This window comes from Melanotaenia boesemani, chromosome 7, assembly GCF_017639745.1.
Source record: "Melanotaenia boesemani isolate fMelBoe1 chromosome 7, fMelBoe1.pri, whole genome shotgun sequence".
NCBI classification, from domain to species: Eukaryota; Metazoa; Chordata; class Actinopteri; order Atheriniformes; family Melanotaeniidae; genus Melanotaenia; species Melanotaenia boesemani.
In genome coordinates, this window is record NC_055688.1 from 22,439,072 (window position 1) to 22,455,710 (window position 16,639).

General features: G+C 37.6%; 1 protein-coding gene across 1 annotated transcript in view; it reads right to left on the bottom strand.

Moving 5' to 3' along the window:
- Window positions 1-16,639, bottom strand: part of ccdc88b (coiled-coil domain containing 88B) — a 51,273-nt gene that overhangs the window by 31,075 nt on the left and 3,559 nt on the right. The window contains exons 3-14 of the mRNA XM_041990477.1: window positions 16,398-16,506; window positions 10,617-10,686; window positions 10,376-10,434; window positions 8,484-8,567; window positions 7,539-7,679; window positions 5,924-6,069; window positions 5,500-5,581; window positions 2,847-3,005; window positions 1,745-1,891; window positions 1,347-1,512; window positions 1,039-1,154; window positions 714-794 (exon numbers count right to left, since the gene is read on the bottom strand). Of these exons, the coding sequence (XP_041846411.1) occupies window positions 714-794; window positions 1,039-1,154; window positions 1,347-1,512; window positions 1,745-1,891; window positions 2,847-3,005; window positions 5,500-5,581; window positions 5,924-6,069; window positions 7,539-7,679; window positions 8,484-8,567; window positions 10,376-10,434; window positions 10,617-10,686; window positions 16,398-16,506 (1,360 nt within the window). The remainder of the gene's footprint in view (window positions 1-713; window positions 795-1,038; window positions 1,155-1,346; window positions 1,513-1,744; window positions 1,892-2,846; window positions 3,006-5,499; window positions 5,582-5,923; window positions 6,070-7,538; window positions 7,680-8,483; window positions 8,568-10,375; window positions 10,435-10,616; window positions 10,687-16,397; window positions 16,507-16,639) is intronic.

Consider the following 16,639-nt stretch of genomic DNA (forward strand, 5'->3'; position numbering starts at 1 on the left):
AGCAATTACAGAAATCCCCATCACATGACAGCCACATGATAACAAAGTAGTATGGTGCAAATAAAATCCAAATGTCATGGTTTGAATGCCCAAAACATGCACTTCAGCTTTTTAAATTACAAAACACTGGAAGAAAAATCAGTATGAGGTCAAATATGTACATCTGTACTAGCTTACTTTATGGAAACTATCCTCCATAGAAATGCAGATTTAAAGATTATGAGGAGAATTGTTCATCGATTTCAACACAGGCAACAAAAATTAATTAAAAAAAGTTTAAACTAATTTTCAGGGAAAGAAAAACAAAAGAAATAAAATTTGCATGACTCCTGCAGGTATTTCATGTTCATAGGAACTCTAATGCTAAACCACTAGAATACTAACAAATATTTAATTGTGCCTTAATTGCAATTTTGTTCAATAAATCTTAAGTCATTTAAGCTCTGAAACATGTTATGATGTGGAACAGAAAAGCAGAAAAAATAAACATAACAAGCTGCAGTTATGGACTTTATGTATTATTTTTTCTTCTTCTTTTTTAGCCAATGGTTGTACATTGCTGACCTTATATAGCTTTTTAATTTCTCACTTTCCACTAAGTAAAACTAATAAAACTTCCTTTGGTGTTGGCCCAGCATACAATATGGTTACAGTGGCATCTTTTGAATTGAAGCACACAGCTACTATCAGTCATCACTATCTTTTCTGCTCACCTCCCTGAGTGTGTTTTGATGCTCTGTCTCCAGGCAGGCCAGCTCATCCTTTACCTCATCCTTTGCATCTGGAGAATCAGCCTGCAGTGAGAGGAGATAGATGGTTATGTCCCTTTTTTCTGTTTTATGTACATAATAAGAAATATGTATTTTAAGATATGGCAGGTTTTCTAGTATTTTTTTTTACAGCATGATTGACATTTGCAGTGTAATTTCTTATATACCAGAGTTTACAGTATAATCCATTCTGATTTTCAACCTTTAAAAAGGGGAACAATGAACCATAATAGATTATTTCTATGCACAGAAACCTTTGTATCCTAACCTCTTGTTGGGCCTGCAGTTCTTCCAATCGTCTTCTCAGCTCTGCGTTCTCTTGCTCGGCTCCCAGCAGCCTCAGCGTCGAAGCTTCATCCACTTCCACGCTCAGTGGCTTTTGATCTGAGACAGAAAGCAAGAGAAATAACGAAAAAAAAGCAAGGCAAGTGATAAATGAAGACGGCAAGTAAAGGAAGGAAACAAATGGAGAAAAATATAAATGAGTAGGTAAACCCTGTACACCCAACATATTTTCTTATATCAGTTAATTAAAATATCTCAAATGACAAGGTGCAGGGAAGCAAGTGTTCTGACCAATCACTTCACTCAGCTCTTCATCAAAGTTCAGTTCTGACTGGAGGAATCGCTGGTGAATCGGAACAACCGCTTCACTGCTGGTGCTGCTGTGCCTCAGGTCCGCCTCGAGGTTCATGTTCATCTCCAAGAGTTCATCAACCCGCTGCCTCTCGGTGTCCCGCTCCTGCACACAAACACCACATTCATTTCAAGAGAAACACAGTTCTTATACAGAGGTTCTGTTCTTATGACAGGAAGATTATAATCTACTTACAAAGCTAACAACCTGTTGGCATGCACAAAAAAAACCACACACATTACAATAGCACGACTGACGCAATGCAAACGCTTAGAAACATCCAAACGCATCTCTTTGGAAAAAGACAAACGTGCATACAAAATCTGCATTAACTAACCGCTTCCACGTCCATAATTCTCTGACGTAATAGAAGATTGTCCCTCTCCAGTTCCCGTAGTGAAGAGCAGCGTGCCCGTGCATCTGCAAGCTGTTCCTCCAGAAGGGTTTTAGTCTCCTGTAGAGCTGCACACAGCTGCTGCTGCTCCTGCAGGGGGCGCCAACACTCAAAAAAGTCACAACGCTAAGTTAAAATATCAATAAATCAGTCAGAATTGAGGTCAATTGAGGTAAACAAGCCAAAATAGTTCGCTAATTCAGACCGTGTCTCTGGTTGTCTGGTAGTTGTCAGCTGCCTCAGACTTACTTTACATACTTTGGGATTTGTTAGTAAATAAGCTGCCCCCACCCCTAAAAAAAATCTTGACAACTTAACATTTAGCTGTGGCTCCTCTGGATTTAACACAAGAGTTCACGGTAATTTATAGAAATTCTCAAAACATAAATGAGAGAAAAATTAACCTTGTAACTTACTTTGTCACTGGGACATAGCGTAAAGGGGAAATGAATAATAAAAAAAAGCCATAGAAGGTGACAGTGAGGACACTGTTAGGTGTTTTACAAGGATATGAGCACATTTTCTGCCTTGGAACAGTTAAACTATTTCAGAAAAAAATGTCATTTGGGTGTTAAAGTTCCAATAACTGAGGCTGTACTCTGCTTCTCATCACTGAAGCAGCTCCGAGCTGTAAATCCAGATGACATCACACAATATAACATCATTTTCCAGCTTTGAAATCTTCTTACTTACTTGTGATTGAAATGCTCAGGGCTGTGAGAGGGAATAATAAAGCTTTTAAGATTAAGTGGTGCTTCATTCTGCAGAAATAATAGCTACTCAGAGGTAGACTTTAAACTGAATCTTCTGGATGTGACCTTCTCTGGTAATATTCATGAGGAACCTTTTGCTTTGCACAGTTTGTGTTTTTGTTTTTAAGAATATAAACACTATTTGATTTTAAAACTGTATGGGGTGTTCTATGCATAACATACTGCGAAAACAATCTGTTACATGAATGTGGCTGTGCAGCTAGCTTTTTCTCTTAAATAAATAAATACCCCCGTGTATGACTTGTGTGTTTGCAGTTTGAGTGTGTGTGCACCTTGAGCTGAGTGCGTGTGAGCTCCAGGTTCCGCAATCTGTGTTTACAGCTCTGAAGCTCAGTCTGGAGCTGCTCGGTCCGTGCAGCTCGCTCTCGGGCACAGTCCAGTTCATCCCGCAGTGCTCGCATGCCCCTCACTTCACCCTGCAGAGAGCGGTTCTGCAGGCATAATCACACATACACACACACACACAGACATTCATACATCAGAGAGGATGATGTAGAAAAGGCTGTGAACCAATCTTGGATGGGCTATAAAGCAAATGTTGACAATGTATGATACAAGAAGAGAAAAATCTCCCCAAAAATTCTCACAATGTAAAGAAAATGACAACATCTTAAATGTCTTCTTTTTCAGCAGATCTTTTAAACTTATTTCTACAAGGTTCAGATGAAGGGTTATTTGGGTATCTTCATTTAGATTAATAAAAAAATACAACTCTAATTATATATAAAGGTCGGGTGATGTATAAAATTTACATTAAAAAAAACATAATTCAACCAATATTGAAAGTGAGACATTTAAAGTTTTCATGAAAATATTAGCTCATCTTGAATTTGATTGTTTCAGCCCATCTAAAAATAAATCGGGACAGAATCTTGTTTACTACTGTTTAACATCCCCTCGTTCTTTTTTTAACACCAGTAAAGTCTAAAAACTGAAGAGATCAGTTGCTGGACTCTGGGAGAGAAATACCATCCCATTCTTGTCTGATATAGGATTCTAGCTGCTTAACCGCTTCATTTTTCTGCTTCTTATCTGAAATTACATACCAAAAATAAATTTATCTCACAACTGCCAGGGCTTTATGAAGATTATTGGTCTCAAAAGAAAACTGAGACATGTGAGATTACTACAGAAGTGTCAGAATTAGGATATTTGTTACAGTGTAACAAATATAGGATAGGATCATCTCAGAATTAGTAAAGTAATGTCTGACGAGGAGCTGTGCAGAAGTATAAGCTAAAAAAGTCACTCTGAGCAGTTTTACACACATCTTAATAGAGGTGTTGCATCATTGGCTGATGCTGATTGTTAAAACCTTCATCAATGGTCAGTTAGGGGAATTGTGGGATAGCACCAAAATGAAACTTAGAGGATCCAGAAAGAGGTAAACTCTGAGACAGTATAACCATAGGAAGAGTAAATACTTCACTACAAAACCCCCTTAATCTTCATGTAAACTAACTAGACCTTAATAAGTCATTTTAAACATTTTTAAACAAAGTCATAGGAGAACACATTAGCACTTGAAAGGGGAAAGAGAGTTTTGACCTTAAAACAGAAAAAGACATGCTTTATGATTATGTCATTTTCTGTTCGTTAATCTTTGGCTGGTAGCTCACAGACTTCTTGTCACACCGTGAGGAGTCAGACATCCTTGTGATCAGAAGCTTTCATATGACATCTTGTTTGTGTGGTTTGCCTGGAGAAATTTGCAGAAGCTCTAAAGTAGACAGTGCTGTTCTCAGGTTTTTCTTATATTCTATTATTATTGCTTGGGCTTTGAATTGTGTTTTATTTAGATGTAAATGCTTAGAGTCCCCATGAGTTTCTCCCTGTGATTTTGGTATATTTGGCTATAAGTTAGTATTCTAGCATGTGCAAACATCTTCTATACTGACATATCTCATACTGCCCTCTATACAGGGGGCACTCATCAAGAAGAAATTAACAGTTCTGGGTCTTCTTTCTCTTTTTTTCCATTCACAATGCCAGTTCGGCAGGCCAGTTCAGCTCCTAGACCCTTCTTCTATGAAGTCATGCTATTATAATTGATATAGTATGCGATTTAGGATTATTTTTAGGAGTATGCAAGGCCTTCCCTCTTCTGAATGTGAGCATATAGTGCTCTAAAATCTTTATATACCTTGCAGCTTTTATGGTGCCTTTCTAGATGTGTTTCCAGTATCATAGGCCTTAATGTACCTCCATACCATCAGAGATGTAAGTGAGAATGCTGATAACAAGCCAGGTGGTCATTGCCTCTTTAGCCTAGAACATGAAATGCCCATCAATTCTAAACAGGATTAAAATTAATTACATGTTCCTGCTTCCTGCGTGGTGGCAGCCTCTTTGTCATTGTTTCCTCACAGTGTATTTTTGTGTGTGTGTGAAAGCATATAAATAAAGAGAGAAGACAACAACAACACCAAGAAGCTAACATGTCGTCATCCGTAGCTGCAACAGTGGTTTTAAAAAGAAGCTGAAATGAATAAGCAAAGATCTGGTAAGGGGCGTAGCTACCAATCACCAAACACCTACATTATGTGGGTTCCTATGGAACCCCGAAAAGACCCTGCCTCAGAGTAGGAGCTAAAATGGTTATAGGAACTAAGGGCCGTGATCCCTATTTCCTGTTTGTCCGAATGTGCGACAAAAAGGTCTGACTCTTAGAAAAGGTTACAGGAACTTCAAAAGGTTCCTACAGTGGGAAAGCAGCTATTGTTACCAAACACATTACCTAAAAGGATCCCACATATTGGCAGGTAAAGCATTTTGTTCTGATGGTTCTGCTTAGTCGTATTTAGACATAATGTGAATGAGCTATAAAAGTTGCTGAATTATTCAAATTGTTATAAATAATATATATGTTCTGTGGATTTTATAAAATGAGAAAGTAAAAGAAATAGTGATCTCCATTGGGTGTACCTCTTTTTGAAGCTTCTTTAGTTGATCCTCCATTGTCTGAATCTCCTGCATGTAATCCAATATCTGATCACCTTTATCGTCCCTAAAAAACATACAACCATCAGCACTGCAAATATAAATGCATAGTTTAACGATTTTTTCCTTGTGTTTAAGGGTACAAGAATAGAGCAGATAATGTTTGCCAGAAATAGATACACTATTAGACGTTTTAGACACATTTTAAATGGATTTTTAGAGGTGAAGACTTGAATTCTTCCTGCCTCACTGCAAAGTATCAAGTCATTTTTGTGCATTGTAAAGTGTAACAAAATTCACAATTCATGTCGACCTTTATCACAAAAATTCTTAAGAGGTTTTTCTGATTTTTTTTTTTTTTTTTATCACACACACACACACACCCACAGAGAGACACACACCCACTCACAGTTGTTGCTTGAGACGGCGGACCTTGGCCTTGCTGTCTGCCAGCTGGAGCGTGAGACCTTGAGGCAGCTCTTCATTGTGGACACCCAGGGGCCCCGTCATTGGATCAACCTGGCCTTCCCGCTCCCGACACAGCTCAGCTATCCTCTGGGAAGGAGGGAAACAAATGAACAAAGAGAAAGGCACAACAGAAGATGTGAAGAGAAAAAAAAGCAAGTATTAAATAATACAAATACTCTTTATCTTCCTTAATAGAAATTACTTGAAAGCTTTTGGTTATTTAAAACTTACAGAGAGATTAGTGTGCACCACAAAATGATGTTACTAGTATATGACCATATAATCAACAGAAAAGATGGAAACTAAAGACTTATAAATATTTTATTACGATAACAGCTACTCTGGTATGGATTTGTTAAAGTATGTATCTTTGAATAGTAAGGCTGTGTGATTGCAGGTTATTCACAGAAGTGAGAACAGACTGATTAAGAAAATTGTTGTATTTAAACTGAGTATGAGTCATAATTTCCTCCAGTAGCCTGAAGATATGGTGGTTTTATAGAATGTACTATATATTATAAACAACTGATTTGAGGACTTGTTGCTTTTTACTCATTTATTTATTTAGATTATCTTATCTTAATTAAGTTATCTTAAATCCCATATACATGTATATACCCTTATATATATATATATATATATATATGATACACATGGAAACTAAATGTCTGCATTTAACCCATCTGTAAATCTGATATTAAGCACAAACAAACACAAAAAACCCTTAAACCTAAATTTATTTACAATTATATAAAAGCTAAATAAATATAGGAAAAAAAATCTGGGAAATATTAAATGCATTGATAAAAAATTAATAAATAGATATAAATAATAAATAAGAGCAGCTAGATAGATAAAATTAAATACTGTTTGATAAAAAGCAACAAAATAAACAAAGGCCAGAAGGAGTTTGTTGCAAATTTGAGACAACAAGCTCTGACAAGGTTAACAAACTCTGGATTAGTGGAGGTGCTGGACTGCCTGCATGGAGCAGTGGGAGTGTTGGATGCCCTGCTCAAGAGCACTTCAGCTGCTTATAGAAGTGAATAGGATCAGGTAATCCCTCATTTTTTGTTAGTCAGGGCATTGAACCAGTGAGCCAGCAATTTAAAACGTGTGTGATGCTACTTTCTTTTCTGTTTTTGTTAGTGATGCGCTCCACCTGCACTGCGCTCTTTAAATACCTGTGTGTGACAACTTCTCTCTGCCAGATCGTCTTGGTTCTTCCCTGCATGTGTCCAGCCTTTGTTTTCCTGTCTGTCTGTCTGTCTGCCTGCCGTCGATCTTGTATTTCTGGACCTGGATATTCGTCTCTGCCCACTCCATGACTGGTAACTCTGCCTTGTTTATTGATTGGATCTTCTGGATTACTGACCTCTGGATTGCTCTCAGGATTTGGATTCTGGATCACGGACTTGGCTTTTCTGCCCCGACGGAGAAACACGGAAGCGCCCGCCGCTGCCTTGCACTACTTGGACTCCCTGATCTCCGCCAGTGACACGTAGGTCTTGGCCAAATAGCAAACTAAGTATTACCTGAAGTGTGTGCATGCATACCTCCAGGTGTGAGTCTCTCTGTGCCAGCAAGTTTTGGATCTGTTTGGCCATGGAGCTAAAGACAAGCTGTAAGTCTGCACCTTCGGCCTCCATCAGCTCGTCCCACTGAAGCGGCAGCACCACGCGAGGATCCTGAGTCACCTGCAGCAAGGACATTTTATCTCGTTTTTTTGATAAGATCAATGTTAATCTGACACAAACGGCAGATCTGGGGACAAACAATCCAGACAGTGTGAGCGCTGTATGAATACCAAGCACCTGTGTGGGATGGAAAAAAATATCCTCACATTTCTGTCTGGGGAATGTGTCCAAAACTGCCTGACTAATGCATGCAAACTAATGATCATGTTGACAGGTTTGAAATGTCCTCGGGTGGAAGCCACATGAACAGAAAGCAGGGGGTGCATCCATCCGCACAAGAAGAGCACTTCTCACCTCTTTGATTTATTAGTCTAAGGAACTTGGCATAAAAAAAGTCGATGAGCCACATACTGTTGGTGAAATTAAGCCACACCAGTATGTAACATGCTGCTTTTGTAATGCTGGCAATTATTCATGGGGTCGGGTGTATTTTCAAAAGAGTGTGATTTGGCATTCATGCCTTATTGGAGAAGACAGCAGAGAGTGACAGGAAAGAGATGAAAGAAAGATGATGATGTGACAGAGGTAGAGTTGGAGAGGTGGACATGAAGGGTGGAGGATCCATCACCAAGGGGCACCCAGAGGTCCTGACAAGACTACCAGCAGAATCTCAAGTAGCCCATTTTCACACTTACTTGAAGCATCAATAGTAGCAATAATAGTTTCACTTACTCTGCCTACAGGCAGACATTTAGGAAATTCTTGAAAACTAAGATATTTCTGCAAATGTCTCTTCAGGACAGTATATCTTTCAGTGAAATCCTTTTATATTTGAAGGAGGGGCCTAATTAATTCTGTACATACCTGCTGAATACAGCTGGCGATGGCTGCCTGGGTCTCAATGTGCAGAGACTGAATCTGCTGAATGAACGTTTCTTTCTTCTCACACTACAGATTCAAGATGAAAAGAAAGAAATCCTGTTATGTAAATGCACAATGGCAATAAAAACTTTATGAATCTTAAAAAACGGGTTAAGCATGTGTTTATATACATATTAAATCAAAATACATAAACCCAATTGATAAATTAATCAAATTCAGACTATATGGATGCATTTTGAAAGCTGACAGAAAATAAGCATTTATGCTTAATCTTAAATGAAGATGTATATGTTCCATAAGTATGATTTGAATAAGATATGCTGCCAACCTATGAACTTAATATAGTTTAAGAATTTTTTTCTTTATTATTATTTTTTTTAAATCATCTAAAAGTAGATTAAATTCACTTCTTCTCATCAAATTACTCATAATTCTCAGTAATGACAAAGAAAAACAGACTTTTACAGAGTACCCCTAATTCATTTAAAGTAAAAACAATAAATAAATCAAAATAATATGAAAAGATCCAGAGTTCCTTTGTGGAGATGACAGGACCTTTTGTGCGGCACTCTATTAATCAGGAATTTACAACAAAGAAGTCCGATGTCACATGACAACATACTGGCAATTTGAAAAAAAGACCAGCTGTCTCTCAAAATCTTCTGGTCTGCTCACAACAGTTTCCAACAGAAGCTGCGTTTCCATCGACTAATGAAGCCAACTGGAAACAAACTTTTAAAAAGCTAAAAAAATAATAATAATAATTAAAAAAAAGGGAATTACATACATTTCCACTCACTGGTTTGATGTGAATAAATTATGCTGTGTAGGGTTGCCAGGGGGTGGCAAAACTGAGAAACAAAACTTCAATTTCCACGGACAACCATGAGAAGAAAGCAGAGATTTCTTTTTCAAGAATTACTTTCATCTCTGGGAATGTCTGAAGACACCAGTCTGTCATCCATTTTTTTTAAATCATTATATCATTTCCATTTACCTTTTCTTATTCCCTCCCTCCAAATGAAAATCAAAAACTGCAGTGTGTAGGGAGGAAGTAAGTTTTACTCTATTCAAACCATCCCTGCAGTCAAACAAGGCACTGACAGTGTCATTCTGTGGGAAAGTTCGGAACTGGGATGAAAGCAAAAATGGATGCAGTAAAAAAATAAAAAATACAGTAGTTTTAGTTGAAACCTCTTGTGCTGACGATCTCGTGGTGAGTTGAGGGTTCACATCTTGTGAAGCCATATCCACATGATTACTGAGCTCACGGGCGACTGGTCCTCTGAAGGACCCGAGCACAAAGAAATGATGAACTAGCTTTTTTAGGCTTCGCACTTCCTTTCAGTCTCAAATATTCTTCGATCAGACAATAGACTGACAAGTTTAAGGGTTTTATAAGAAAAATATAAAGCTATAGACTATTTGTTTTCTTCCATCTGTGGGTCTTAGAGTGTTTTAGCCTTTTTCTCATGTCTTGATTTTTTTCTGAAATGTTTTCTTTAATATTTTGTATTTTTCTTCTAATTATTGTGTTTTATTCTTTGTTGATGTATTTGTTTCCTCCTTGTAAAGAATTTCAAAATTTTATGTTTTTTAAGATGGAAAAACAGTTATATTTTATTTTATTTGCTTTTTTTTTTTTGCTTTGTTATTTATAACAACTGAATTCACTAGTCTGAAACATCACAAAAAGATTTAAATAAGCTAAAAAAAAATTTTTATTAGTTTAATTTATATTCAGGTAAAGTAAAAACAGCATTGGTGTTTATTGATATTGGCAATTGTGTGTGTGTGTGTGTGTGTGTGTGTGTGTGTGTGTGTGTGTGTGTGTGTGTGTGTGTGTGTGTGTGTGTGTGTATGTGTCTGATCACCTGCACTGCACACCCCAGTAACAGCAGCAGCAGTCGCCTAAGCTCTTCCACAGCTGCCTCTGAGGACATAGAAATAACTGTCATCATTATCATCATCATCTCCGCCCCCTACCACCATCCTCCCTATCATTATCACCTTAATGTGCTTCACAGATAGCCAAGATATGGACTCATGCATAAAGTATAATGAGTTTTTCTCAGCTGAGAGACATGGCACTGATAGGATCATGTTATCTTGTACCTGTTAGGGGGTCCTGCCCCAGTATGGCAACATTTGGGAGCGGCATCAGTATTAGCTGCTGCAGGTCTTCCTGCAGAAAAAAAGATGAATTGAAAGAGTTTAGCACAGACAGTGATCTAGTCTGTACTGTCATTTACCCACAGTAAGACTGGATGAACAACAACAGCAAAACTTTCCACAACCCTGCTGCATTTTGTTATGTAAACAAAAGATGAGGCATCTGATAACAATATATTTGTTTATTCTTCAAGGTAAATGAAGCTTTGCACAAATTGGATTTAATATAAAACACGGCCTCAAATTTCCACATTTTCTTGATTTAATAGAAACAAAGAAAATAGATTAGATGAATGACACCTGCAATAAAATCACTGAAGTGTTTTGGCCGTTTGCCCCTGTGGCCAAAACATGTAGGTAATGTGGGTAATGGGACAGTAATCCAGATACATTAACAGAGTCACAAAGATCACTACAGACGTCATACACAGTCAGAACCCATTACTGGCAACCACCCAAGGAGTCCTTCTGCATACAAGTAGCACTGTAAAGCCTGATGCTTTTCACAAGTGTTTTTTTCTGTGTTTCTTTACCGACATGTAAGTAAAAAGATATTTACCAAGATGTCTGTGTGTATTAGATTATATAATCTGCTACCGGGCTTATTCTTCAGGTCGCAACATATTTTGATCTCAAATAAAGATAATTACAATATATTTTCTGAATTTACTGTATGATCTTACCTGAAGCTTCAGCAAAGCTTTTTGGTGTTTGTTCATCTCTGAATTAAAACAATGGCTTTGGAAAAACAACTATTACTAAAGCCATGGAACATTAACTCCTTTATCAAGGGCAGAATAAACCCTCGATTGTGGATGTCTCTTGTATAATTCTGTTCTAATAACCCTTATAACATGTTTTACAGTGAATGTAGTGTTTCAGGATGAGCAGAAGGTCCAACATTTAGCAAGTTGTAAATTGTGCTTTGAGCTCTTGGACAAATCTCCTGGCACTCTCAGATGACACTGAATCAAGCAGGACTGCAGACATCTTCAACATTCTCCAATCCAAAAACCTGGCTTCTCTGGCAATAAACAAGCATTTGTCATATGGATCTGCAGGGCTGTGCTCCTCCAACATCATAGTGTTGGGCAGCAATAGTGTAGCAGGTGATCCTGTTACTTACTTTATTTGTTTGGTTTAAAACTCAGGACAGACCACAACAACATTCATGTTAATTAGAAATATTTTTGTCAAAAAGCCACACCACTGTTGTTGGCTAGCTCCTTCCCCAACTGCTCTGGACTTCTGTTCACATCCTTCTGCAATCCATCAAAACAAAATCACAAGAGTGCAGTAGCAAGCCACAATTACAACTCTCTTTCAGCTGCTTACTGTAATTTATAAACTGTACAGCAGGAAAGGGAATGTACCAAGAAACAAGGACTTTCTTTAGCAACTGGCATGTGCAGCCAGCCTTAAATTTCTGCTCCTTCAGGGCACACTAGATAATAGCCTCTGCTGCTCTGACTTAGTCATCAAGCAGCTCATGGTTCTTGATGCCAAATAGACTGAAGATTATACAGACTGGAAATTATATAGCTTGTTGTTGTTGGCATGCTAATGGTCTTCTAAGGGCAACTCCCTGTCTGGCAATACAGTCAAGCTACACGTAAAGTACAGGGTCATATTTGCTCAAATCTTTCCTGAACTATCATTTACACATCATCATCTCATGCGGTAATATACCCCACCAAAATCTGTGAGAAACTAATATGAGTGATGCACTTTAGAATTATTTGTGATTTCTGGGGTAGCGTAAGAATTATTTTTATGCACTTTGACACCTTCTACAGTGGTGAGATGGGCCGCTGTTGACATGGTGAACATGCTGGAAAAAAACACATGAAAGGTATGAATAACTTTTCTTAGTACCATTTCCTTTTTCTTACTTAAACTTTTGAAGCATTTGATTGTGGCAAATGTGCTAAGTCAACAGATGTGTAATGTCATTCACATTGTTTAATTTCACATAGCCCTGTGATGGACCGGTCCAGGGTGTGACCTGCTTTTTGCCTAGTAGCAGCTAGGACAGACTCCAGCCCCCTTTTTTGCCACAGACCTTTTGCCACCATGCATGTCAATTTCCAAGGAAACAAATTTGTTAATTGTCAACAAAGTAAGAAGTAAGGATTTAACCATATTTAGTCCTTTATGAATCTGAAAAAAAGAAGAATCTATACAATGGTCTTGAATTTGGATGGAATATATCAATCAGGCTGCTGGTAGCATTTGGGGGGAGAACTAAAAGCCATGTGCAACTTGTTTTTTTTTTTTGTTTGTTTGTTTGTTTTTTTCAAAATCTACCTTTATACATAATTCTTTCAGGACTGGTTTTCATTTCAACCACTTGTTTTTCTTTTCTTTTTGTATTTTCTGGTTCCTTTTGCTCTATGTGAACCAGATTACTTGAAGCATAATTTATAATAATTTTCAACCACCTTCAAATATTTCATGGTTTACTGAGTACGGGGACCTTTAAGAGGCCAACAAATCAAAAGTCTGGTGACATTAACATTTAAAATCCCATTTACTGAAGGTTGGAGTGTAAGTGTGTCATTGAGGGGAATTATAGGCTTTTACATGGATTCCAAAAATGGAAATGTCTTAAAAACAGAAGAGTAGAACACAGAGGATAGAGTATTTGATCAGCATAAAATAGAACAGAACAAGTCCAACAGTACTGAATTAAGACATTACAGAACAACCAAACACAGTGAATAACTGCTTCACACTGCTTTTAAATTACACTTTGACAGTAAAGATAATTGTATCACAGCTTCAGACCGGATCGTCTACAATTAGCTCAGCTGCTGCATTAGAGAAGCTGAGGTCATAGCAGACAAAATGAAGCTTTCCCATGCTGCACACTGTTTCCATAACTTAAGCTTACTGCAGCCTTGTTTTTGAGTCACACACACAAATATACATACACAGCCAAACTGCATGAGTGGGAAGTAAAACTGTGACCTATGTTGAACTAAACATCCCAAACAACAGTGGAGCTAATTCTGAGTGCACCTGGTGAAATTCTGGTGTCACTGATATGAGATTTCCAGTTACTGCCAGTGTCTTCTGAGGCTTTGAGCTTTCAAGGGACATTAGTGACTCACTGAAAATTAGGAAGTGAAACCTTGTAGACTTGTGTTCTTATGCTGTATGACATGCTAAATGGTGCATGTTCAGTCCACCTGACTTGTGCTCTGGGATGCTCTCTGTGCTGAGAACAGAGGCTTTTGAATCCTCCTCTGAAGAAAGAATTGTGTCATTTCCTCAAATGCCACAGGCACCTACCACGCACGTTGTGAAATGCATGATACTAAAAGCTGTTTGAGAGATTTTTGTTCTCTAGCCTCTAACCACAGCCACAGCAAAGAAAACTCAGCTTGCAACTCCTCCACTTTTTCCCTCACCCTATTTGCTTGATAATAAGCAGGGACATGTCCGCTGAGGATGGAAATTTTCTGTGTTTTCATCTCGTCTTTCGTGCAAATTCTCTGTCACCCCCTCACATACACTTCACACTTTATACAATATCCTCAGGCAAAATATTCATGTGTATCGACTGATAGTTGAGCTCCATCTTGTTCTCTGTTTTTAGCACCTAAGCTAGGCAACTGCTCCTTCATCCTTCCTCTGTCACACCCTCTTTTTTATCATTTGGTGTGGCCAGAAGTTATGTTTTCTAAAGATATTTTGGTATTTTTGCAAGACTCTTCTGACATTTCTGTCTTTCCAAAAAAGTTGTTGAAATTTTTATGGAAATGTCTTTTCTACAAATACTAGAGGAAGTAAATGGGGTTATTCAAGACAGCAGATGGAGCTCACATCAGACTCAGTTTTCCAAATAATTTTCTTCCCTTTACCACTGAATCACAAGAGTGCAGCACTATCGCTGCTTAATATTTGACTTCTATTAGAATTTCTATTTAGATTTGGCAGGGGACAAAAAAATGTCATTTGGTTGACTCAGTCGATTTACTTAATACCAAGCTAAAGCTAGCAACCTAGCCTTGAAATTAAAACAAGGAAACAGCTATCTTGGGTAAAATAAATATTTAAAAAAAATATTGGATAAAACAAATGAAAAAAGAAAGGGGAAAGAAAGAACCCATCTCCCTGCAAATTAGCATATTAAATAAAATTTTCTCACTTAAGATGAAGTTACTGTAGGGGCACATTGTGACCTTGAGGAAATTGCGTTCACACTCTGCTTTTGAACAAATGTAGATACAGACCAGAATGATGTGTTAATTAGTCAATTTTAGGCATTGCAAAAGGCTGTTAAAGTAAAGTTTGCAAAGTTTGGATGAGTAATTCTTCTGTTTCCAGCATTTGTGTTATGCTAAGCAAACTAATGTAACTGATGAATGTACAGACAAATGGAAATATTATCTCTTAACTCTCTACAGCAAAGAACAAAGAATATCCACATCATTTGACATGTTGTCAGACCAATAAATGTTTATCAAAAGTACATGTGAAATTAGCCAAACTGCACCAGAAATCAGCTAATATTACATGGTTTTTTACTGGTGTAACCAAGTTAAAGTAAGGGTGGGCAACTCTGGTCCTTAACAGCTGTAGTCCTGCAGGTTTGAGATATTTCCCTGGTCTAACACATCTGATACAAATTAAATTTATCTCACAGCTTATCAAGTTATTCTTAGTGATAAAGAAAAAAGAAAAAAAAAATGTTATTTCTGTTATCCATATGTATTTAGAAGGTGTTCTTTGTTAAACAATTCAGAATTAAACCCCATAACAGCAAATTTGATGACAAATCTTTCATGGTAACCAATGAAGTGTGACAGAAGCTGAGAAAATTAAATAAAAGAATTAACAGAAAACTAAAAACCCTAATGTTTCTTGCAATTTTGCAGCACACCATAAAAATTAGGAAGCTGTGATGTTCAGTAGATCTGGAGCATCATCAGGACTTGGAGCAGTTGTGCTTCAGAATATGGATGGAAAGTCAAAAATGACTTTCACATTAAGATTTGTTTGGGTTACCACCAATTCCCTAGGGAATTATTTTGCAATTGAAATTCTAAATGCTCCACTGTGTTCACGGTTTCTAACGTTGTGTGTTCTTTGAAGCTGGAAAGGTAGTGTAGTGTACATTCAGTTAATCAAAGGCTTTGCAGCTGAAATCAGCTGCCAGCTGCAGCTGAAAACGGGTTGATGAGAGTACTGAGGGTGAAGCAGAGCACTGAAGCTGCTGGCTATAAAACCAAACGATGAGCTGTAACACATAAAGCCCTGTGAGGCTGAGGAGGAACAAAGCTGAATGACAATTCCCATGGGGTTTACCACTTTGACTGACATTTTTCATATTACATATAGTCATGTAATTTACTTTGTTACACACTGACAATCACAAATGATCTGATAGACTGTATGACTACTTTTGAGTGAACATTATTATGGACAGTAGAAAAATTGATTGGTAAATTGTTTGTTTTTGCTTCCTAAATCAAATCAAAATATCATGATATAAAAATAACAGTTTATGTCTGTGGTCACAGTGTTATATCTGAGGCAGTCATCAAACAGTGGCATTTTAAAGTAGAGTAGAAGAGCAGCAGTTGTCATTCATTCATTCCCGAGATTCATTGGAAGACTTGTGCTCTGTTGACTCACAACAAATCATCTTGATTTCCCTCCTGATGATTCAATCTAACAGTTTAATCTCTTCCTTCACCCCCTAGGAAACTCCCCTACCTGGTAGAAGGCTCTGAGGTGTCGATTTAAAATAGAGAAGTTCTGGACTCGCAGCATGTGGTCATCTCTGTCACTGTCGTACAGCCGTTCCACCTTGGGGTTTGGATCTCTAGGCAAACACAGAAAAATAAAAAACATTGTGGTGTGTCAACTGCAGCTTGATCAAACAGCCCAGCACCATGTCTCTGCAGATGAGAAATTCTTATGCAACAGTTTATTTAAGCGGAGAGTGAATAAAATCT